The sequence below is a fragment of the Pseudoliparis swirei genome, chromosome 6, assembly GCF_029220125.1.
Source record: "Pseudoliparis swirei isolate HS2019 ecotype Mariana Trench chromosome 6, NWPU_hadal_v1, whole genome shotgun sequence".
In the NCBI taxonomy this organism is placed as follows: Eukaryota; Metazoa; Chordata; class Actinopteri; order Perciformes; family Liparidae; genus Pseudoliparis; species Pseudoliparis swirei.
This window is the reverse complement of record NC_079393.1, coordinates 16,273,564-16,297,106: the sequence shown is the minus strand read 5'-3', so window position 1 is coordinate 16,297,106 and position 23,543 is coordinate 16,273,564. Positions and strand designations below refer to the sequence as shown.

Genomic DNA, 23,543 nt, shown 5'->3' with positions numbered 1-23,543 from the left:
ACTGGCAATATAATTTTATGAATATTTTAAATAACAGTAACTGGGTTTTAATTCAGGATTATTTAACGGACGAATTTCGGTGTGTTCGTTAAGAAAAACTAAAACTTTCATATTCCCCTTCGGGAAATTAGGTAATTGCGGGAGCAAACAGCCCCAGGTCTTATTATGAGACACTGGGAGAAATGAACAAGTTTAAAGTCTGTGTCAAGTAAACACATTTTATATATATATATATTTGTATAACAGGTGAAACGACTGTGAACTACACAACACTGAATTGTGATGTTAGACTACTTGTGTGTTTTTTAGGACAGATACACCTCTGGGGGGGAGGCTATATTTTTAGGGTTTCAGATATCCGGGCCAAGACTTCCTATTCCGTGTGCTGCTCATTGTTTGCATTTGAATTGGCTACTTGAGAGGTGAGATTGGAGCTGAGAGACAACATGTTCGACCGGATGCCAGTTTACGAGCTACTTCCCACAGCCACAGTGGTGAACTGTCCATCTGGCATCCTGGGAGAAGCTGAGTTTTTACCGTCCATCCGGCCCTGACTGTATGCTCAGTGCACATGACATCATGCTGCATGCGTGCTTACCTCATAGTCCCACAAAATGATAAGTTTTATTAAAATAATTTTATAAATTCTCTCCCATAATGTTTGGAAAGTCTAGATATTTGCCCCAAGATGGAATTTTTTTATCCCCATTCAAGTTAGTATTGGACGGCAGAAATATCTGATGAGCATGCTCTGCCCAGAGAGCCAGTGTGCAGCAGGGAGATTGCCAACCTATTGTTTATTCTGTACATAAGTAATCAACCTTCCGCCAGCATTGGCCCTCGGCCTCAGAGCGTTTCAGAATAGAGATAACTGCTTATTTGTTCGCCATTTTAAAACCTAATTTTATAAACTCGCCAAATTGTTTTAATCATTTAAATGTCAGCTTGACGGTTGATAGCACATTTTTCTGAAGTGTGACAAGCTCACTTTAGACTTTAATGCATTTCAAATGTGATAACTCATGCAGAGGATGCACAGATATATAACAATGTGTGCACAGTGTAAGCAGATATCATATAAAGTGTTGTGTTGTGTGTCACTATTTTCTAAATGTGTCTTTATCGCCAGCAACTTGTCAACAATGTTTTCCACCGGAGCAACACAGGGAAAGTGTTTTAAGATACGGCAAAGCAGAAGCTGGTCAGATTTAAAATGCAGTTGAGAGAGACTCTCACCGTGAGGTGTGGTGCATCTCTGTGGATAGAGACGCACCAACACTGCTGTGAGGAAGCGGTTTCATCCCCACCGGGGCGACTCATCTTCAAAATAAATGCAGTCATTTTACTGTAATGTTCTTTGGAGAGAAATGACTGTGGACAGTGTCGTCGAGCTGGCAAACGAGCTGCACTGTTTGTCATAGCGCTGGTTGGCTATCTGCTCTGACTGTGCTCTGAACAATCGCTTTGATTATACAAACGGCATTTTCACCGTGTTATGAATTTATAAATGGTCCATTTTGAAGTGATCCGGAGTTTAGGACAAGAGAAAATATAAATCAAAAAGCTCGAGACAAAATGCACACAAACCAATTTTTGTGACCTATATATTGAATTCCTGTAACCAGCACTGCATTTAAATGAGATGCTTAACAACACCTTTAAGTTTCTCCACACGTTCCTCTCTCTGGATGCGAAAGAAGATAGAAATACAAATTGACTTATAACGTAGCAGGAAAGAGGGACGAGAGAGAAGTGTGGCCATTTTGCTCTGCTGATATTTTTCACAAGATTGCCCACCTGCTAAGTAATTAAATTGCACAGTGAAAGCTTTATTTGTTTGATGTGCTCTTGCACTGATTTTCTAAAAGGAGTTCTGGTCACAGGGTCAAAATGTGACTTTCTAATTACTGGAGCTGCCGATACCACTGAGCCCTCGGCCATGTGACAGACACTCAAACACTCAACCCAACAATGATTAACCGCACGGCACCGCTCAGCAGCTCGAGTGAAATCAATCAAACTTTTATTACAGACTCAAGGTCCAGATAGTACAAAACATTAAAATAGAATAAAATACATACAATACCACAAGTAAAAAAATAAAAAAAGAACTAGACATGCTTGATAAATAAACATCTGTACCAGTGACTCCACAGCTGGGACTGGTAGCGTGTCGTGCTGTATTTTACATTTGATAAATATATAATGATCTCATTTTCGGATTCATCAACCCGGCAGATACATTTGTGCATTACATTTCTTAAAACCTCGTTGAATGTATTGACTCCTGCAGCCACAAACATCTCACTTGCACTAGTCCTCCTCGGTCTCTTCAACAGTATCTCATGGCATCGCTGTCGGCCACTTGAAGGCTCCGTATCTTGCTCGTTAAGTCTGTGGTTTGTCACGGGTTCGATTTCCAGGAGTGAAGAGTTCATTTGCATTGTTTCTGAGACGATAGGAATTATCGATGTGCTCTCTTTGCATCGCTCCTTTATCTTGGATTATATATAATTAGGGATAAAAACAATTGGTCGTATATGCAACTCGGGTTAAATTAATCGAATGATGACGATAATTATGAATGCAGACCTAAAAACAAATCAGACATCAACACACATTTAGTGATCCTGGCACATTAGATCTGAGTGCTGCTGCGTTGCTGATTGTACACCAGTCCTACAGTACGTCATTTAACATGGAGATGTAATGATGAACTGCCTCATCATCGTGAATTGATTGTGTACGTTGTTCTGCAAATTATATTCAGTCAGTTTATTACATGGAAGCTAATAAAGTCGGTATGCATGTTACTGTGTGTCGGCATGCATGGACGTATGCGAGCAGCTGAGATCAAATGTTGTGGCACTGAGACTGCAGCTATGACCGTGCAGCGCCAGCATCTGCCATCTGGTGGTTAACCTTTGGAAAGACATGCACTCATGTTTCATTGTCAGACACGCCATTTCAAAAGGATGCTGGAATTAAAAATACAAATGAGATTGCCCCACAAGTAATAATGGTTCTTTACATGTAATACACCAGCTGGCTGTATATATTCTTGTAAATGCTGAGCTGAACGTGCCAAATGACCTCCCTTCCCCCAAAGATGCCATCTCCCTCAACCTCACCTGTTTCTATCAAACAACTCAGGCTGACACACCAGGAACCTTTCTGACTGTGTTGCTCTCCTCGCTGCAGGGTGAAAGGAAGGACAAGGTCCTTTCCTGTGACTCAGATGTGCAACATGTCAGGAATGTTTAAGCTCGTTTGTGTTCACAGATGTAGGATTCCTGTGCAAAACATCCAAGAAATTTAGCTTGCACACATGATTTCAGATGTGAGACTGAGAGCATCAATGTTTTTTCTACAACAGACAGGGCGTTACACCCCCACTGTATGTGTAAGTGTGTGTGTGCGTGTTCGAGTGTGTGTTTGTGTGTGTGTGTGGGTGTCTGACTGCTGTAGCGTGGGCACTCTGCCAGAGTTCCACTGAGCTCTGATCGTGTTCACAGCTCGGTCTCCTGTCATCTCAGTTTAAAACGCAGCCAACCACAGACTAGAGACATTTTGCAGCACCAATGAGGATGCAGATCATGGTTGTGAAGAAAAAGGTGTCAGACTGCACAAGCCAATCAGGCTGATCTGAAGGCCATCCAGAACTCAGCAGGCTAGTCTGTGAGGCCGACCTGCCAGACTGTCTGACCACAGACACCAGAGAGAGGCCACATGAAGCCTCTCTACCCATTATTCATTTGTAATTCATCAGCATCCGTATGAGCCCGCCACACATCCGGCAAATCTGTAACATGAGTGGACAATTGCCTTGTAGCTCATCCTAATTTCCCTCAGTGGGTAATAAAGGAAAGTTTCCTGATAATTAATGATTATTCCTTAAAGGCTTCCCTTAAGGCCCGTGTTCCCGAGAGAACGTGGTTGTTAGTTTCAACCTCCCACCAAGCCGTCCCTCTGCTGCTGCCACAGTGGTGAATGGTTTCAGCACCAAGGACAGCTGTCATCAAACCATCATTCACGTTTATGTTGGTGCAGTTGTGTACAGGGAGGGTTTTTATGTCCTCATAGTCTCTTGTCCTCCACGCTCAAAGACACAGCAGAAACGTTCGTTTTGAAAATGGCAAATACGACCACACACAAATTATGCTTTACTTGGGTGTAGAGGGGGGGCTAGGTTTGGAAAATGTGTGTGTGGGGGGGGGGGGGGGGGAGATAAAAGTGTAAGAATGGCATAAATACATTTTAATTGTAATTTGTTTCCTCACATGGCAGTGATCTATCATATTTAATTTCTCCTAAATCTCCCTTTGCTCACTGATCTTGATAGAAAGTTCTGCCTTCCTGTTGCACTGCTCTGGGCTCTGGCTTTCATCTCACACATCTAAAAAGCAGGCGCATGTAGTTGGAGAGAAATCACATAAATATATGTCTTCCAGTGCTCTCTAACATCTCTTTGGAAATCTCTTAAACTGAATAAATATTAAATATATCAGGATTCTCGAAAGGACATTTTACAAGCGCCCATCAGTGATGCTGCAGGAGTCTAGTGTGCATGAAGCACACTCGTGTGTTTATGCATTTGTATCCACATGTGTAAAGATTTAAATTGCGTGTTTATACAAAGCAGCCGTTGCATCTGATCCTCGATGTGTATGTATGTATTTGGGTCTCAGCAGCATTAACGTGCTGTTAGTCTTGGATTCAGTGGCGTCACAGGGGAGCTGTGTGGATGAGATAGTTGTTGTGATGTAGAGTGCTTCCTACATGCAGATACAATACGACTTGGAGAGAAAGCTCTCTCTCTGTGTGTGTGTGTATGTGTGTGTGTGTGTGTGTGTGCGCGCGCGTTTGCCTGCAGCCAATGATGTAATTATGTTGAAAAGCAACGCAACAACCAAACCCATTTGGAAAGAGTTACACAAATAAAGTCAAAACGTAGGAATATGAAATCAACAGGCTGAGATTTGTTTTACAAGTCAAGGAGAGAGAATAAAACAATCATCTCCAACATCTCGTGTACAAAAGATCTCCGCACAAAGGTTCCATTAAAGTAGTTTTTTGTCTTCACAGTTGTAACTGTCTGTATTGTTTTTGTTTTGCAGGAATGCAAAAGAAGCTCAGTCTACTCTGTGTAAACTGTGTTTTCTCCTTCTTCCTCAGGCCACATCTCTCCTCTGAAGGCCTCCAAACAGGTATGGTGATTGAACCGCGTGTGTTTCTGCGTGTGTTTCGGTGTCCATGTGTGATAGTCGGAGAGAGAATGTGAGTCTCTGAACCAGATGTGGTTGTTGAAGCCGAGGTAAGATCGAAGCGTGTAAGATCAGCGTTTGTCATCGAGGCTGTGCTGCCTTTTACTTAAACTGCAGCTGCTGCTGCGTATGCAATCAGCACTCATTTATGCTATTAGATAGAATATTCAGACACAATTAATCTCATCTAATGCACTTAATTTTAATGATTTTAATTTGTTATCATATGGCCTAATGGTAATTTTAATTTTTGTATTGTATAATAATGTTGATCATCTTCCATCATCAATGTTACCTGCCTTTATTCTCTGCACATAGTTAGCCTTGGATTTGTTGTTTAACTTTTTTTAAATATATATACATTTTTGTATATTTTGAAAACAACTTTCATTGTCGAAAACATAAAGCCTTTTTTTCAAAGTTCTATAATTAGCTTCACATAATTTCCTTAACTGCAGTGATTTAATAAAAGTTTGTAATTGTGATACCGCTTGGAAAAGACTTGAGTTTACACATTGCATTCTTTTAGTTCTTTTCTCCCACATATGCTGGTATAAACTCATTTGAATGCACCTCCCACCCGTTTGCACCTCTCAAAAAGTCAATCCAGGCCAGATTACAAGGTCAAAGGAAAAAAACAAGCGCTGCCTACCGAGGTTGTTGCACCACCACAATAAGGCCCTATAACTTCAATACAACATCTGTTGTTGGTGTTTTCCTTGTAGTTGCCTGATCAGTGGGATCCACATGGCAGCCCCCAAGCAAACCTGTCCGGCCCAGTTTTGCCAGCTGGAACCCCCTTCCCAAACCAGCCACAGCATCGCACGTCGGTGCCCGACTCCACCGAGGGCTTCGATCTTAGCAAACCTGACCCCTATGACCTTTATGAGAAGTCGAGGGCTATCTATGAGAGCCGACGTAAGTGCTGACATTTACTCCATGGGAAATGGAGCGTCATGTTGCTTGAATTGGCTTTTAATATCGGAATTTGAAATGAACGAAAGAGTCGACCTTCGGTGTCGCTGTTTGTGTTTCAGGTACGGAGTATGAAGAGGTGGAGGTCCACCTGCTGAGAGAGAAGACCGGGTTTGGCTTCCGCATCCTGGGGGGAGACGAGGCCGTGCAGGCTGTGAGTCCGGACGCCCGTGACAAGGCTCGTATGGGATGGGCTGGACGACACACATATTTAACACACCACCCTCATCCGATCTGCACCTAACCTCATCTCACACTCATCCACCAACATACACACACACACCTGCAGACAAGCACTCTTTGGCTTCTAACTGCTCGGTACCTCCTATACTGAAGTAATGCCTTGCTAACGTGTCCAAGTGGACATCAGCATGCACAGTATGATGCAGAAGAATGCAGCGGGAGGAGGAAAGGAAGGTGGAATTTGTTACCATGCCCCAAACAAGTTTCCAACCTGGATTGAGCAATAACAGGGTGATTCGACTGTGTCTTGGTTTCATCCTCTTCACCTTCATCTATGCTAATAGTGATTGTCTTTGAACAGATTGTTATTGGGGCTATAATAGAGAACACCCCCGCTGAACGCGATGGCCGGCTTCGACCTGGGGATGAGCTCATTTCTGTGGATAAAAATGTGGTTGCTGGGAAACCGCACAAGTACGTGATAGACTTGATGCACGCAGCCGCGCGCAACGGTCAAGTCAGCTTGACTGTGAGAAGGAGAGTGCAGATGCCTGGTAAGGACATGTTTTATGTTTTTGTTCTTTATTTGTTGTGTTTTTTGTTTCACACTTTAGTGAGATTGGAGATCGTGCTACATATTTCACTGGCATCAATTTATAAAAACAACTTGGACAGGACGCACATGCTGACAATCTGTGTGCAGGAGCAGGAGCAGTGTGTACTTCTCTCTCACACAGCTTTTCTATGGTAGTGGTATGCGCAAACACTTTATTTCTCTGGATTTTCATTATTCACACCGTGAGCCATTTGTGTGTGCGTGTTCTGACCAACGACACTGATAACCAGGTCAGTTCTCAGCGACGCGTGATCGTCTGAACCTTTTAGCCTGTTATTGTACATGGAAAAACACCCGACTAGATGTGTTAAAGAAGAGCAGTAGCACACATGTGTATCACTGTGAGTGTGCGTGGCATGTGGAGGATACATAACGGGCAAAAACACGTTAGTGTTCACTGTTGCTGGCTGATATGTAAAACAACATGAGGCAAAACGTTTTCAGGGACCATCCAGTGTGTCTTGGAACCAGTTCAGCACTGAATATTAAAGGTGTGTAGGATTTAGGGGTATTCAAGAGCAGAAAGTCAATATAACATTCATAACTATGTTTTCACTAGTTTATTGTTACCTGAAACTATGAATCCTTGTGGTTTTGTTAGCTTTGTTTGAGCCCTTCACAGAGTTCACCATGTTGCACCGCAATGTTTTTGCAGCCCAGGACGGACAAACCAAGCAGTGGCTCCGGAGAGGGCCCTTCATGTTTCTATACTCCCTTTCTGTTAAAACAAGCTTTAAAATGAATAGCTACTGATAGCAAATTGGTTATGCTTCACAGTAACATCTGCTTCTAGACTCATCCTATCTCGTCTCTTGCTTCTTCTCCTCCAGGTGAACCGTGTCCTGTGAATGGCTCTGTGTCCACACAGCACAGTTCTCCGCGGAGCGATGCGGCCTCGGCTTCGGGCCCCCAAGCGGTCGTCGTCCCGGCTGCCACCTCTCCTCCAGAGGGGTCCGCCCTGCAAACCAGTGACGTGGTTATTCACCGCAAGGACAATGAGGGCTTTGGCTTCGTCATCATCAGCTCCCTGAACCGACCGGAGAACGCCGCCGTCATCAGTGAGTTGTTGCTGTCTGGAGCCCGAAAAATGGTTACTGAACGCAAATGGTGATTTAATAAATCAAAGACTAAGGATCCTGTGGGTGGCGACTGACCTAAAGGGATGGTTCATGAGATGTCGCTACTCTTTTCTTCATTATTTATTAAAAAATATACATTTTTAACACACAATGTGTGTTTGGGCTGCATGTTCTTTCAAGAAACAGGTTTAGAACAATATATCTGATTTACCAATAACTTATGAACTTTATCCCTGAACAATTCATTTTCTTTTGTAGTTTATGTTACCAATAATAGCTTCAAAAGTTTTTGTTGGGATCAAACTGAAATAGAAAGTTTTTTAATTCTTATCATGAATTGGTCTAATTGCATGTCTCTGTAGTAATAAAAAATTATTTTAATGTGGCTTTATATTACATATTGTTGGACTTAATAAGGAGGCTGCTAACAGATGGTGGGATTCTTTATGCTCTCAGTTTCGGCCTACCCCTGAATATAGAATATGCATAACCCAAAGGTGTATCTAGTATACAGTAGTTATTTTAATACCAAACATTAGTTCAGGATGTAACGGTGGGGGTCCATAAATGTTTTATATGGAAGTGGAAAATTCAGATTTCTGTATTTTTCCATCTGTGTAAAAAGAGTTGATAAAAGCCAAAACCTGTTTTGTTATTGTTATAAAATAATGACAACGATTTTTTAAAATTATATCTCTGAACAGGTTTTTACCAATGTAATTGTGTCTGTGTAGTGGCGGTGCTTTATACATAATTATATATTTTGAACTGTTCGAAACAGCCTCATTATGTAATACAAATCTACATACTTGTCTCCACTTCAAAAGTGAGTTTCATCAGTGCTGTTACAACATATTTCTTTCAAATTGCCGTTGACAACCACCTTGTTATTGCCCGTTTCCAGCTGTGCCCCATAAAATAGGACGTATCATCGAGGGCAGCCCTGCGGACCGATGTGGGAAGCTGAAGGTGGGCGACCGGATCCTGGCTGTGAATGGACAATCCATCATCAGCATGCCGCACGCAGATATTGTCAAGCTCATTAAAGATGCTGGGCTAACAGTCACACTGCACATCATACCAGAGGAGGGTAAGGGATTGTGTTTGGCATGAAACCCAATTATGCTACTTCACTTTAGTGTGGAAGCTTGTTTAGATTTCTCCTGATAGAAAAAAATGCTGACGTCCGTCTTCTGTGTCTTTAATGAATATATTTCCTTTTACTTGGCCAAGGAAATCCTTCAACACAAACTACCTCAGTATTATGAAGTAAGAAGGTCCTTTCACATGGCAGAAAGGAGCACATGGTTAGGAAGAGTGGTGGTCCCTAACTGTTTTGGTTATTGTGACGCTGAAGCATAATCTTGATATTTCAACAGCCTTGTTTTACTGCATTGAGACATTTTAGAGTCTTCTCATGTTGAACACTATAACAAAGCTAAAGGTTGCAATACTCCTTCAGGTTAGACAGCGGATAAATCAGCTTTCAGAACAACAACACTGCAGTCTTCTGCAGTCTGTACATGTTTCCTTTGTCTGTTTATTCTAAATCCTTCTCTTCAGAAGGATTTAACAGGTGGAATCTTGTGTCACCTTCTGTCCATCACAGGATCCCACTCTGGTCCCAGCTCAGAGAAGCAGAGCCCCATGACCCAGAAACACAGCCCCCAGACCCAGCCCAGCCCTGTAGCACAGCCCGGCCAAGGAGGCGCCCAGCCCAGCCAAATGACCACTCAGACGGGTCAAATACCTGGCCAGCCGGACCAGACACCAGCACAGACAAGCCAAACAGTCACTGGCCCTCCTGCACCAGCAGCCTCCCATCCTGCACCAGCTGGAAACCAGCAGAGCCCGGTGATGCAGCCCTCGGGCCTCCCTCCACAGCTCTACCTCCATGACGGCAGGTAAGACGGCACTAAAGGGGATGTTCTTGTTTGTACTCAGCAGGAGCATGTTGTAAGATGCCTTAAGCGTGTCTCGGTGACTGCATCGAGATTGACTGGAAGAAGGAGCAAAGAGTTTTCAAAGGTGACAGATCTCACAATGTGCATATAAATGAGTGTGTGCCATGCTCTCCTTGCATGGCAGGAAGTTCAGAAGAAAATCCGACTCAACTTTTGTCCCAGTCAGACTCCGGCTGCTTTCTACTTTCTTGCGTAACACCACTTAGGTGTCAGTGAATAATTTACTTTTCGGTATCTCTTCTATAATGCAGGACGTTCAGGCCATCTTCCATGTTAAAACTATAAAAGTGTGAGTGTGTGCATGGATGGGTTTGTGTGTGTGCATGTGAGTCTCAGATGAGTAGCAGCACTCCCAGAGCTCTGGATTTATGCCCATTTTAAGCATGGAACCTTGATAAAAGTTTAAAGAACACAGTGATATTTCTATCCTTTTTTTGTGGCCATCTTTCTTTGGTACACACACTCGATCCTTTTTCAGCTAACTGAGCTTAGATGTTACTGCGGAATTCTACACGGTTAGGGATACTCCTTTTTTGAAGCTTCTTCAAAACAATGCTCTGATTGTCTTTGGTTGCTCTCTCTCTGTCTTCTCACAGGTCAGAGGTTAAAGCCAGACAGGATGTCAAACCTGACTACCGGCATCCTCCATTCACTGATTACAGGCAACCTCCAGTAGACTATCGCCACCCACCGGTGAGTGATTATAGACAGCCTCCGACGCTGGACTACAGACACCCGCCTGGTCTGCTGGACTTCAGACAGCACCCTGCGGCTGCACAGTTTCCTCTGGGGCTCCCTCCTGACTTCAGGCCACAGGTACACAGCTAGGCCAAGAATAAACTGCTCAAGTTCACTCTGTGTTGAGCATTAAGTGTACACAGTATTTTTTTTCATTGGGTTTGTTGCAAGTTGTCTCCATTCTTTTCTGCAGGACTATGATTACTTTACAGTGGAGCTGGAGAAAAGTGCAAAAGGTTTCGGCTTCAGTATCCGTGGGGGCAGAGAGTACAAGATGGACCTGTTTGTGTTGCGCCTTGCTGAAGATGGCCCTGCCATACACAATGGAAGGATGAGGGTGAGATGACATGGAGAGACGATGTTTTGGAGATGATTGGAATTGCTGTCAGTGAGAACAGTTTTTTGTTGAAGGAATGAATCCAGTCACAGGCGGGCGTCGAGGAGCAGCTACATGCCAGTTAGTCCATCTTGACCATCTCAGATGATATAACACAAAATGCTTGTGTGTGATGTATTTATTTCACAGAATTTAAAGATGGTCTCAAATCCTTTTAAAAGACAACCCTGCTGTGTTCCTTCTGCAACATGTGTGTCATCTCTCACTTCTGTTTATTATAATCTGTATTTGACTGTCTTCATGGGACAGGAATGGCGTATAGGTTATGAAAGGGTGAACGAGAGTAGGTGCATGTGTGCTCACATATTAAGGAACCTTCTGCTCGCTCTCAACAACTCCTGTTGAGGTGCACTCCAACAAGACACTTAATGGCGCTTATTCCCCAGTTGCTCCAGTGGAGCGACCAGCAGCAGAAGACTGGCTGTGTCTAAAAGTCAACTGTCCGTGAATAAACTAGGCTGACATAAATTGACCTCATGCTGTATGTGTCTCCTCCAGGTAGGGGATCAGATTATAGAGATTAACGGGGACAGCACTCGGGACATGACTCACGCCTGTGCCATTGAACTCATCAAGGCGGGAGGCAGGCGGGTCAGGCTGCTGCTTAAGCGAGGCTCAGGACAGGTGCCAGAATATGGTGGGTTTTTCTGGCGTAAAGCAAAGTCTCTAAATGTCCAACACTTCCTACTCTATCCCCTTAGTCCCTGACCTGATCTCTTTCTCACTTCCATATGCAAGATTCATTATTTGAGGTTCAACCTTACTATTTTAACCAGAATGGCTTTTTCCGGCAAATGCTATTTGTTTTACTCAAGAACATATTAACATGCATTCATATGAATCTGCATTTTACTCCTCGCTCCTCAGTCCTGTCTACTGTCGTCTGAAATTAAACTATTTAACTATTTTGATCAAACATTAGGATAGCAACCTTCTCTTTAGCCATTGTGTGTTTTAACCCCTCTGCCTTAAGTCTAATGATTGGTATAGGCTTTTACTTGCCTTCCCTCAGGAATGGTACCTTCCAACCTCTCCATGTGCATGAAAGGTGACACACTAAGCTCCCCCTATTTCTTCCTAATGGGCCACTCTAAAGACACGGTTTGTGAAAAACTGCATGTCTCTCTCTCCATACTGATTAATCTGTGTGCAGTGTAGCTTTACTCTCGGCATGCATTCGTGTATGCATGGGGAATTAGCAGCCGTGTGTGTATCCATGTGTGTGTTTGTGTGCGCGAGTGCTTCTGCGCGTTGTAGTAAGAGAGCAAAAGTGTTTGAAATGACCCTCCAGATGAAATTGTATCATCCTGAAGAGGGCTGTGAAGTAGACTGAAGTCAATCTGCTCAGGATCAGTCTGTCACACACTACCATGGGCAATTGTTCTCAAGCACTGAAGGAATATTCTCCCACGTCATATAGATTAGCCTACACATCAGGTGTGTGCTGCTCACACATATTTGCATGCAAATTTGCCTGATATGATATGAGGATGTGGTGTTTATTTGTATAATTGTGGACGTCTTTATTTCTTTCTGCCTTTTTCTCTCCTCAATCTCTTTGTGCATGTGCATGCTGCTTCGTGCCACTCTGCGTTTATCTCCGTCCACCTAAGAATGTTTTCTTCTTCTCTGACAGACTGTGCCGGCCCCTGGGATTCCTTTTCTACAGCCCACTCTGCCCTGCAGGAAGTGACCCTCGAACCCTCCCCAAATCCATTGCTCTCATCCCATGCAGCCTCCGCCCCAGACACCCCTCATCAGCTCCCTTTAGAGGCCACGGTCTGCTCGGCAGACAAAGCTCCACAGCTGACAGACTACAGCTCCATGAGAGGGGCTACAGGTGGCAGGTCCACCCAGCAGAAGTGCATCATCAGGGGGCAGGGAACCCAACAGGGATCTGGAGATGTGGACTGTGGCCCAGGCGAGAGAAAGCCACGTGCTTTGCCTCCCAAAGCTTTCCTGGGGAGGTCAGTTGAAAGAAGAGAGAGGCAATGGGAGACTTGCTCCCCCTGCTGTGAGAGGAAGGGCCTGCACACACAGGCCATGAGCACTGTGTGGCCCTGGGACCCTTATGTGAGTGTGAATTTCAATGGAGCATCCCTAGGCAGTGGAGATGAACACGTCAGCCTCCAGGAGAGGCTGTTGTCAAGAGGTCTGTTCCCCAGAGAAGATGAGATGGCGAGTGGCCACATTGGGCCCTGCTGCCCGTCTAAAACCATGGAAGATCCTCCCGCAAGGAGCGCAGCGGCCTCCCCCGGGCCCTGGAACGTCCCTGTGTCTGACAAACTGCCTGGCACTCTGAGGTCCTGGACCTCCACAGTTAGCAGGTAGAATGGATCTTTCTGGTTTGGACTGGATCCCACTGTCTGGCTCTTCCTTCAGTTCACCATCAGATGTCTGAGAGAAGCAGTGCATTTCCCTCACACTCTCTTGCTGTCCTGTTTTCTTCTCCAGCCACTTCTAAAATCATATTTTATGTTTCATTTGTTCATACGAGATAAATATTACACCCACCACCTTAAAAACAGAGAAACTTCACAGATATTGTAACATACAGTATACAACTGATGGTGACTCCTGGATTCGTAGGCATTTTGGATTCTCAAATGCGACAGTTAGTGTTCTGATCTCAAACGGAGCAATGCTGTCTGATTCTGAGTGGAGCTCTGCTTTTATCGTGTGCTTTTAACTGCTCGACCGTTTCCGGCTCGGATTGGTTAGTGCAACGTAACCTCGCAGGAGAGAGACATATGTACATCAAAGAGATTTACTTTTGCTCCATTTTCTCCAAGCAGTGGGAAGAATGAGACGACAAATCTGTCAGAGGGAGGCAGGGCCACTGACACTCCTGGAGGACATGGCACTGATCCAAGTGACAGCCTGGTTAACCCAACATATGTTAGATCTCACAAGCCTACCAATATATCATATACTGTAAATGTATAAAGATGTGAAAAATATGTACATTTGGTAATCTCAAAAAACATACCTGTTGGTGTTTTTGAGACAGTGTTGTAGTTAGATACATTGTAAATAAAAGAGACAAAAACACCGGAACAGTATTTTAGGATCCCTATTTCCATGGCCTCGTCTATGACTACATATCAAAGACTGTGCAAGTCACTGAACCCAGACCGCTGAGGGAGGCAGCGTCCGTGTGCATGGATATAAACCACCATGACTTTATACAGGGACTCACATGTCTTTTAGAGGTAGAATTTAGAGAGGAAATCCTCTGTGGAGTGGACCAGTTGGTTCTCATGAGAGACTAAATATAATTTTTTCATCAAATTTAACTTTCGAGTGACTGAAAACAGTTGGCTTAGTAAGAACTCATAATACTGTTCTGAGTTATGTACACAACTTGATCACAAGTCAACCATGCAGTCATTGTGCAGAATTATAAGCCTTGTCGTATTCATTTAATGCTCACAGAAGAATTGTGCCCAGTCTATATTTCCCATTTCTATGCCTTTTACTGTGCTAAGTGTACCACATCACTGTGGGAGAGGGGCATCGGTGTGGGGAAGAGGAGCCCGGTGGTTATGAGTTGGGGCGGAGTGCCTTACTCAAACTAATGCAGAGCTCTTGTGATTTGTTTTGGGAACTGAATGCAAAACAGATATTAATGATCATGCACACATATCAGCAAACTGTTGAGTTGTGGAGCCTGTTTTCTTCTGACTTAACACCAAGCAGTATATATACAGTTATCTTGATGCACTCTTATCAATGTCAATGATTGCCCTTGTCCCCTCGTGCTTACAAGGGGATTCAATGTAGCCTGTAGCATTACATCATCTTCTTAGAGCGATCTGGGAGAGTGGAGATGTGAACATTTATCCAGACAGGGTCATTATCACAGTGGACCTAGGTTTCTGTTTCTGTTTCAGATGAGTTTCATTTCAGCTTTATCCCATAAAGAACATTAGTTTGGGTGTGTTTTGTTGCAGGTGGAACCAATGCACCTGAACCCTAGACTTAAGATGATCTGTGAAACACAAATGCATTTAAACCTGTGTTTGTTCACAAAGTGTTGATACTGGCATGCTGCTAATAAACTCAGACACCCAAGACCAAGTCACTATCCTTCTGCATTTCTACATTTTGATATCATCCATTTCTCACAACATTATGTTTGCTCTCATTGCAGATAAATCGACAGAGATTTTGGTTACTGGAGGAGCAGAATTTAAAAAAGAATCACAATGCATTGTGACAATATGACTGAATGCAGCACGATTGCACATCCAAGCTGTACTTGTAAACTGGTACAGGCCTACTGGTTAACCGGTTAACTGGTTAACTAGGACAATGCACCTGCCGACTGGGACGCTAGTAAGACCTGAAAAGTTGAATACATGTAATTAACTGGTTCACATGTTAGTGCGGAGCATGAGAACATGCTATTAGGCTGTATAAATGTGTTTACTGTATGTACAGATGTCAAAGTTCAGAAAAGGTGAAATGATATGTCATCCAGCCCTCTGTCTCCGTCCAGCCCCCTGCCTGCTGTGAGTGATTTTGTATACTAAAACAAAAAAAGGCTTTATTGGAGCCTGTGAAGGATGGCACGTTCATAAATCCCCATTGAGATCAAGTATAACTGTAGTGTTAATTGTGTATTATTCACCTTGTACAGTTGTATTCCTACAAATATGGTTTACTGTATCATTGATACTGTAGTTTCAAAGACGTGAACAACTATTTTTATGAAATGCGACAGTACTGATATATTACATTTTGCTAAAAAACTAAAAACTTGTTTACTGAAAGATATTCTGAAATACTGTCAATTAAACTCTTGAGATGGTGTAAAATACTCATTTGTAGACTTTTACTCACGAAGGTGCGACTCTAGCAAACCCATCGATCGACTAATCAGTATCCATTTTGATAACCGATTCATTGTTAGTTTATGAAAGCAGAAATGGTGAATGTTCTCAGGTTCCAGCTTCTCAAATGTGAAGTTTTGCTACGTTTCATATGATTCTCAAATATTTGTGAAAAAACAACTTGAAGTCTCACATTTGAAAGACCAAACTATTAGTTGGTTAATAAAAATGAACATTAATCTATTTATCATAATGAAAATAAGAATTAGTAGCAGCCTATGTGAGACTACACCAGAAAAAGTTCAATATAAAAAAATGGGTCTACATCAAGTTTGAAGTGGATTTTATTAAACAAAACAGCCTCATATATTTACAAACAGGCACACTTGAACACATTAAAGCCCTTTCACACGATTCCTCTATCGGCCCTTCACACCACCACAGGTTCGTTTATTGAGCCGATTGAGCAGAGCTATTCTGTGACTTGAGTTCAACGACCTACATGATGGAATCAGAATCACGTCTCAACTGTCAATCAACATGAAACGAGTCGACCACCTGACCCCGAGAACCGGTCTAATTAGCCAAAGGGAAAACACCTGTGTGGGTGACGTGGGAGCTCGAACACCAGGCACCATCTATGTAAATAAGTCAGATCCACAAACATGATAGTCGTTTGTGTTCGGTCCTCCTTGTGCAGATTTCCAGTGAAAGTGACAGTGTAAATATGGATTATAATCCTTCACAGGTGGATGAACAGTCACATCTGAAACCTGCACCCACCCAATACAAATTTAAAAAATGATACAAATATTTACATCTTCATGAACAAAGCAGGGACGCATTCCATAATAAAACAACTTGTAAACATGTTCCCAGAACCATGTCGCAGTCTACGGTTAGGCGGAGATGGTGAGCTGACAGTTGTGGTGGTTCTCATTATTGAGCATCATTTTCTGTTGGAATCAAGGTTTCACTGTCTTGCTGCTCATTTGGAGGAGCCTCCTGAGAAAGAGGAACAGAATATTCTAGTTATCACTGTAAATGAACATTTACACTTTTAAACAGCCTTGAGTTACATTTCCATTCAAAAGTAATAATGACTACAAGGTTGAAGGTCATGTTATTGGTTTACCTTAATCTGTTTGTAGATTCCCATTTGGAAACGGCAGCAAAAAACATCAATCATGAATCCTACCACACTATGAAGCATGCCTAGAAGGGAGAAACAGATCAGATTTACTGTAGCTGCTGATCACAAGCAGAATTATTTCTCTACAACTTAAACTGCTTTGTTTGGTAAACAAATGGGGCTTGAAGTATGACTGTAAAAGTAGAATACTCAGAAACACAACGCAGTCTTTACTTTAAATCAACTACAATCTCATGCAGGAATGACATGAAAAGATTTAACATTACCACGGCTAAACTAATGTTCTCTGTGATGGATTACTTATATTTCACACCTTTTCAGTCTCTGCAAGTTCAGTTTCATACTAGTAATGTCTAAATAAAAAGCAATGTTTATTTACCTGTTGTAGAGAAAATGCCTCCAATGATGCCACAGAGTCTGACAAGAAACTGCCACAGCGGCATGTGCTGCTCGGTGACTTTGACCATTAGTGAGCTGATATCGTATTTCATAAAGATTCCTGAGACTCCATGGCTGCCCGCAGCATGGTTTATCACTCGTTCCTGCAGCGCATGAAGAGGAATACACACGTATTCATCAGAACAATACGTTGAATACTAAACAAATGTACAACAGTGTGCACAATGTAAACCTACCTGCTCAGTGACTGAGTACTGGTGTATTTCTGCAGAGATCTTGTATGTGTTCAGTTTGGTGGGCACAATAGTGATGAAATACTGAAACATGTGGTTAGCTGGAGATAATAATCATAGATATACATTAGCTCAGCATGAAGGCATGCATTACAATACAAACTGATTGTTTGAAAACACAGACATACATTCAGCAGAGACTTTCTCTGTGCCGTCCAGAGGGTTGATGATCCCAGGAATCAATTCTCCAAAGGACAGGTGGTCAATCCGGTGAGAGAAATTATAAGCTGTGACACAACGCCAAATCAAAAGAATTAATAATCATCATAAAGAGGATACAAATTGTTTGTTAACGTGTCACAATAACTACGCTATTAATGTACAATAAAAACCATCACCTTGTTAGTATGAGAACATTTGTAAAGTAGATTTGGCAAAAAGATAATGAACTCACTGTCATGGCTGACCAGTGCAGCTAGATGGGCATGGCCTCTGGGATGTGGGATCGACCTGTGTAGGGATGAAAGGGTCAGGGGTCACTCAGTCTCTGCAAAACATTTAATCTCAAAATTTGAATCGCCATGGAGATACATACTTGCCAACAGTAACGTGGAAATTTCCTGCCACTTTGTTGACATACATGTGTCCATGTATCCTGCAGGCCCTAAGGCTAGAGGGACTGTCCTCACTATGGGGAAACGGAGCAACACAATGTGATGGGGAAATATTTATCACAATATATGAGAGGTTCAAACTCTTCATTGTTTATCTTTGTGATTACATGTTCAACCATGTATCAGTTCCAAAGAGAAACAAGCTTATTTTGAGGATTATGTACCTATGAGTCTGAGCAGGAGGAGCTTCTTTTATCGCAGACTTGAAGATTAAATCCTGGAGAGCGTGCTCCACTCTCAGACGCTCCTGGATGTGCAGAAGTGTGCTAAAAGAGAGGGACAGAACAATTAGGGAAACATGTTTGAGCAACTAAATGACAACGGAGTTTTAAATGTGATGCAAATAAAAATAGCTGCATGCTGGATGCACATGAGGGAGTGATCATCAATAGACATTAAGGGGTGTCAATGTAACGCAAGTTAAAACCTTAAATCTTACATGTGCCATAACCGTTGCTCTGGGGAGAGCTCAAAGTGGACCTAAAGTGAGACAAAACACATTCGGCAGACAAGCTTAAATTCATTCCTCTGCTGTTACGCAAAGAAAAAAGGATTTAATGCATTTTTTTATTATTCCATTTTTTTTTACAATCGAGCAAATGAAATGAAAACAGTGAACACACCGATATAACTCAAACTCACCGCTTCATATTTTAAACCATCAGAAGCAACCATGTTCTCTGCCAGATCCAGGACATCTGCACCGATATCTGCATTCACATGAAGAACATCCATCACACACTTATAAAACCCAGTCAGCGCTAAAGTGCACACACAATTCCTTTGTACTTACATTGGCATCTCATGGCTACTGTTATGTCAACATTTATTCTCAGTTTACTGCAAGTGAAGAGCAGATGCAGTTTGTAAACATACCAAGTGTAGATACATGATTAATAACCACAACAAACACTGCTCCATCTCTCACCTGCTGAAGTCCTTGTCCACCTCATACTCGTACTTCATCCACGTGTTTCTGTACACGAAGAACTCCAGGAAGGCGAGGACCGCCATGAGAGTGAACGCTATCAGAGACACTGGGGGGCACAAACACGACTCACCGTCACATCAAAGTTCACCCCCTCCGAGTGAAGGTCAACGTGTGGCTGTGTACCGCTAGTATCCATGGTTACGTTACCTGTCCCCCCGATGGCTGTGGACTCCACGTAGCTCTCGGGGACTTTGGGGAAAGCATCCAACTCCTTCACCAGAGTCAGAGCCTTCTTCTGGGTCAGTCTCCTCATTGTGGGAGCAGCAGGGGCGCAGCTTCAGGTGACTCCCTCATAAAGTGGATGTTCTCTAGCAGCCAGTGGCAGTGGAACGTGGAACGTTCGGTGTGAGGAACGTGGAACGTTCGGTGTGAGGAACGTGGAACGTTCGGTTGTTCGACAGCTGGTTGTCGCTCGTGCTGACGTCTGCAATGACAGCTGTTAGCAGCGCAGATCACGGTTGACGCTATTGTTAACTTATTCAGCTCGACAGTTAGCCTGCTCCACGGGAACACGGGCGGCTGGTGGGGCGGATAGTCAAGTCGTTATTGTAGCGTCATCATTCCACGGTCAACGCGCTTCTTTTCACAGTGAAACATGAATAAGTCACGTCGGCTACGTTACCTGGTAGGTGTGCTGTTCGGACTAGCTAGCTAACGCTGACTGTGTCGGCTGACCCCATTGTCGAAGAATAAACTGCTCTCTTTTGGACTTAGCGCCCTCTAACGGCAACCGTCGGCTCGGCTGCAGGTTACAAAAGTACATTTCACAGCTTTAAAAAAATAGTTTAAATCTTTTTCAAGATAATTTTAATTAAAAACCAACGTTATCTCGTGTAACATATCAAAAGCGTTTTAAAGAGTTCGGTGTTTGGTGCTGTTTGAGCCTCGACAGGATTACCCACTGGCCAAAGCATGCACCCGTCTCATGGTCCCAAGACCCTCCATTTGTCAGTGGGTTTCTCTTAATATTATGAAGAAAATACTTTGTATGACATGTATTATTTGCATGTGTTCGGTAACAACCACTATGGTGCAGAGGCTCATACATCTCACAGTGTGATGGTGTCTATCGTGCTTTATGGGTCTCATTCTTTGGGTCAATACTGAACATAAATGAAAGGAGGCCTCAACATAGTCGTGTTACATAAAACCAGAGTGGATAACTACTACCTTTGAGGGTGTCATATGGATTTGTTCTGACAACCTCAGAGTAAATGCTGAGATTTAACTTGTCCAAGACTACATTCTTTCGCAACTCAGTTGATATTTTTGATTTAGGAGCCCATAGTTCCAAACAATGTTTTCATTAATCGTGTTACCACAAACAATTGCCACACTGTGATTATTGTGGCTTTTGAGTACTATAGTAGTTTGCATTTCTTCCTTTAATGTACTTTATGTTTTGCCTCAATGCCTACATTTTGACAGGGCCTACACCAGCCCACACCTTTCTGGTTATTTAATCTGGTATTGTTTTTTTTCTCTCTTTGCATTTCAACTTAATTTACTTTGGAATTTAAAGATGTAAAAAACATTCGGTTCATAAAATGTAACAACAGAGCTGTAAGTCACACATTTTGTAAATCAAAGTACAGTTTGTCTAAGACATTGTTCAAATACTTTTTGTTCAAACAACATTTTAGAGACACAATCCCAAGATTCAGAATAACTTTAACTTAAAAGAAATATATGTATTATATGTCATTGATTTTAGACAGAGTCAATACAAGTATTCTTATTACATTTTTAATATTATGGAACATCAACTTTAATCACTATACTCTATCTCTCTGCTTTACAAAGAGATTCTTTTTTAAATACACAAATAAAAACTGAGATTTACAAATATGACAAATAAACACTATTAGTACATGTATGTAAAGCTGGACTTTCCCTTTTACACCCAAACTGCATCTTCAATGGAGTGTGAGGAGTGATTGGGTACTCACAACCCAGTTTCCATCTGCTGTATTAAAGAGCCTCTACTCTGCTCATGTGTCCTTCAATAGTTTGCTGAATCACTGACGACTAAACGATTAAACCCTTGGCTTCCTTTGCGATGGAGGTGGAAAACAAAGAGAATTTCTCAGCAAGGATCAGTGAAGTATCAGATTAAATGCTGAAAACAGTCATGAATGCATTTAACAGAGGCCCGTAGATAAACAATGCAACAGTATAAACCAAAAACAATGATATATGCTTAAAAGCGTTTGATGAGTGAGGGCTTTAGCTCAGTATCACTGTCAGTACTTAAGATATACATTTATAGTGAGACACTATACAACTTCAAGTTGTATGTGCATTATGTTAGTGCTCTGCAGGCAAATGACAAAAAAGCATGTCAACCAAAATCCAGCGTCCTCATCGACAGTTCACAGCTCCATCTGACATCAAGGTTTTGACGCTCTTCTCAGCAGATGAATTGATGGCTGGAAAAAAGGCCAACACAAACTTAAACATAAAAACATAATTTTCTGCTAAAAGTTTTACGGTTGAAGCTCAAGAGGTTGAAATCATTCACATATTGCTTACTCTATTCTGCAGGTACAGAGTCCGGACCCTCGTCCAATAGGATGCCTGTCTCTAGGACATCGGAGGTGGGTGTGTCAGGCAGCTCTTGAGAGAGCTCTTCAGAGCATCGGCTTACAGTGGGTGAGATAACATCTGGACTTGTGTCACAAGACTCTGTGCTCTGCTCCGAGGTTGCTGTTGTAATGGTTGTGGCAGCACTGGGGGGAACTGGGTCAAACTCATCATCGTCGTCTTCCCGGATGGGTGACTCATGGATATCTGACAGAAAAACAAAGATATCTTAGACAAGCAGATTTGGAGGAAGTTAACTGTGGTTGTAAAAGGATGAAGCTAGCTCACTGATGAAAGCTTCTGGGTACTGCTTAGCAATCTTCCCTTTTAGTGTCCTGCAGAAGAAGAGCAGGCCAATAATGAGAGGTTGAATGTGAGTGTGTCTGTTTACATTGGGGGGGGGGGGGGGGGGTGACTTACCTGATCCTCCTGAAGACGCTGTCTAGATCTTTCTTCATCTCCACAAGAGTGCGAGTGTGGAGGAGGAAGCGCTCGTTCATCTGTTGCAGTCGTACGTTAGACAGCCCGTTGAAGTTGATCAACATTTCATTTGTTTTCTCAAAGCGGTCAAGCCTGTTCACAACAGTTCAGCAAAGCAACAATTATGTTCAGGTGCCAGTCAGATAGCAGCATCACTGTCATATGCAAGACCTACACCGAACAGCACATCCATTTGATATTTAGCAAAGTAGCAAAAAAGCAATACTAATCCCACCATGAACCACTCACATGTGTCTCTGAGCCTGGATGATGGCGTTCACATCCTCGGAGTTGACCATGCTCAGCATCCGGTTACAGAACACGCCGGACGCAGTGGGCTCCACCATGATGGAGATCAAGACCAAAAACAGACCTAGATCAAGAAATGCGAGTGCATAAATATAAACCCATAAAAAGCAAGCTTAATCGTGAAACTGGACGCGTATCAGCTTCTGCAGTTGCAGTTAAACCCAACTGTTTGGTTTCTCTGTGACACTTTAATGCCGCATGGTTAACGATGGAGAACTGTACGAGTCCCTAGCTGTTAGCAGGCTGGACCATGGTGGTGATACGGCTAGCTAAGCCGACGAGTGAATCAACAACATTAATATTAGTTACCTCCGCGCCCACAGGAGTTATATGCGTCGACCTCTGGGTGATTGGAGAGACGATTTAAATGGAAACGTGCAGCCTAAAGGGGCATCCGACAGCTAGCTGTGTAACAAAAACAAAGCACTTCCGTGTTGTTTTTTTAACGTCCGGTCATAGGACCAGCGCTTCCGGTGTCATTTCCCAGCATTACTTGATTTAAAACTGCGCAAATCACAAATGTAAATGTTGTACAAATATAGACTGGTTGTATAATTTGTTTCATATATACAATTGTATTATAATAATAATGAAAGTATGGGACGTTTCAACCCTATTCATGAATGCAGTGGCGTGGCGTGGCGTGCCGTGGGCCTGGGCCTTCAGTGAG

At 42.8% G+C, this 23,543-nt stretch overlaps 3 protein-coding genes across 6 annotated transcripts in view; 1 reads left to right on the top strand and 2 right to left on the bottom strand.

The window, feature by feature from the left end:
• Positions 1-16,038, top strand: part of LOC130195565 (membrane-associated guanylate kinase, WW and PDZ domain-containing protein 2-like) — a 76,284-nt gene extending 60,246 nt beyond the window's left edge. Inside the window, exons 12-24 of one of the 4 annotated variants that reach the window (XM_056417161.1) lie at positions 5,176-5,207; positions 5,990-6,182; positions 6,302-6,393; positions 6,784-6,976; positions 7,869-8,096; positions 9,022-9,207; positions 9,727-10,021; positions 10,678-10,897; positions 11,013-11,156; positions 11,715-11,853; positions 12,229-12,264; positions 12,853-13,543; positions 15,370-16,038. In XM_056417161.1, the coding sequence (XP_056273136.1) occupies positions 5,176-5,207; positions 5,990-6,182; positions 6,302-6,393; positions 6,784-6,976; positions 7,869-8,096; positions 9,022-9,207; positions 9,727-10,021; positions 10,678-10,897; positions 11,013-11,156; positions 11,715-11,853; positions 12,229-12,264; positions 12,853-13,543; positions 15,370-15,373 (2,453 nt within the window). In that variant the 3' untranslated portion in view covers positions 15,374-16,038. Of the gene's footprint in view, positions 1-5,175; positions 5,208-5,989; positions 6,183-6,301; positions 6,394-6,783; positions 6,977-7,868; positions 8,097-9,021; positions 9,208-9,726; positions 10,022-10,677; positions 10,898-11,012; positions 11,157-11,714; positions 11,854-12,228; positions 12,318-12,852 lie in introns of all 4 variants that reach the window. The other 3 variants (XM_056417160.1, XM_056417163.1, XM_056417162.1) reach the window with 3 other exon arrangements.
• A 339-nt stretch (positions 16,039-16,377) lies between these two features.
• Positions 16,378-20,186, bottom strand: ergic2 (ERGIC and golgi 2). The gene is made up of 14 exons (XM_056416796.1): positions 20,124-20,186; positions 19,649-20,020; positions 19,439-19,547; positions 19,304-19,350; positions 19,153-19,220; positions 18,950-18,990; positions 18,675-18,776; positions 18,432-18,524; positions 18,291-18,346; positions 18,025-18,123; positions 17,840-17,937; positions 17,584-17,746; positions 17,187-17,266; positions 16,378-17,056 (listed from the first exon to the last, which is right to left on the bottom strand). The coding sequence occupies exons 2-14, from the start codon at positions 19,752-19,754 to the stop codon at positions 16,991-16,993; spliced, it is 1,128 nt and encodes a 375-aa protein (XP_056272771.1). The 5' UTR covers positions 19,755-20,020; positions 20,124-20,186; the 3' UTR covers positions 16,378-16,990.
• A 1,041-nt stretch (positions 20,187-21,227) lies between these two features.
• kxd1 (KxDL motif containing 1) lies at positions 21,228-23,291 on the bottom strand. The gene is made up of 6 exons (XM_056417000.1): positions 23,183-23,291; positions 22,814-22,937; positions 22,505-22,657; positions 22,373-22,419; positions 22,034-22,291; positions 21,228-21,930 (listed from the first exon to the last, which is right to left on the bottom strand). The coding sequence occupies exons 2-5, from the start codon at positions 22,909-22,911 to the stop codon at positions 22,035-22,037; spliced, it is 555 nt and encodes a 184-aa protein (XP_056272975.1). The 5' UTR covers positions 22,912-22,937; positions 23,183-23,291; the 3' UTR covers positions 21,228-21,930; position 22,034.
• Positions 23,292-23,543: the final 252 nt, after the last annotated feature.

Bases quoted from the DNA above. Each gene is read 5' to 3' on its own strand.
- ergic2 (XM_056416796.1), bottom strand. From the start codon at position 19,754: ATGAGGAGACTGACCCAGAAGAAGGCTCTGACTCTGGTGAAGGAGTTG. The intron at 18,525-18,674 runs GTACATAATCCT...GTTTCCCCATAG, and splicing joins CCTCCTGCTCAGACTCATAG to TGAGGACAGTCCCTCTAGCC. The intron at 17,267-17,583 runs GTAAATAAACAT...TCTCCCTTCTAG, and splicing joins AGGCATTTTCTCTACAACAG to GCATGCTTCATAGTGTGGTA.
- kxd1 (XM_056417000.1), bottom strand. From the start codon at position 22,911: ATGGTGGAGCCCACTGCGTCCGGCGTGTTCTGTAACCGGATGCTGAGC. The intron at 22,658-22,813 runs GTGAGTGGTTCA...TGTTGTGAACAG, and splicing joins ATCCAGGCTCAGAGACACAT to GCTTGACCGCTTTGAGAAAA. The intron at 22,420-22,504 runs GTAAGTCACCCC...CTTCTTCTGCAG, and splicing joins AGCGTCTTCAGGAGGATCAG to GACACTAAAAGGGAAGATTG.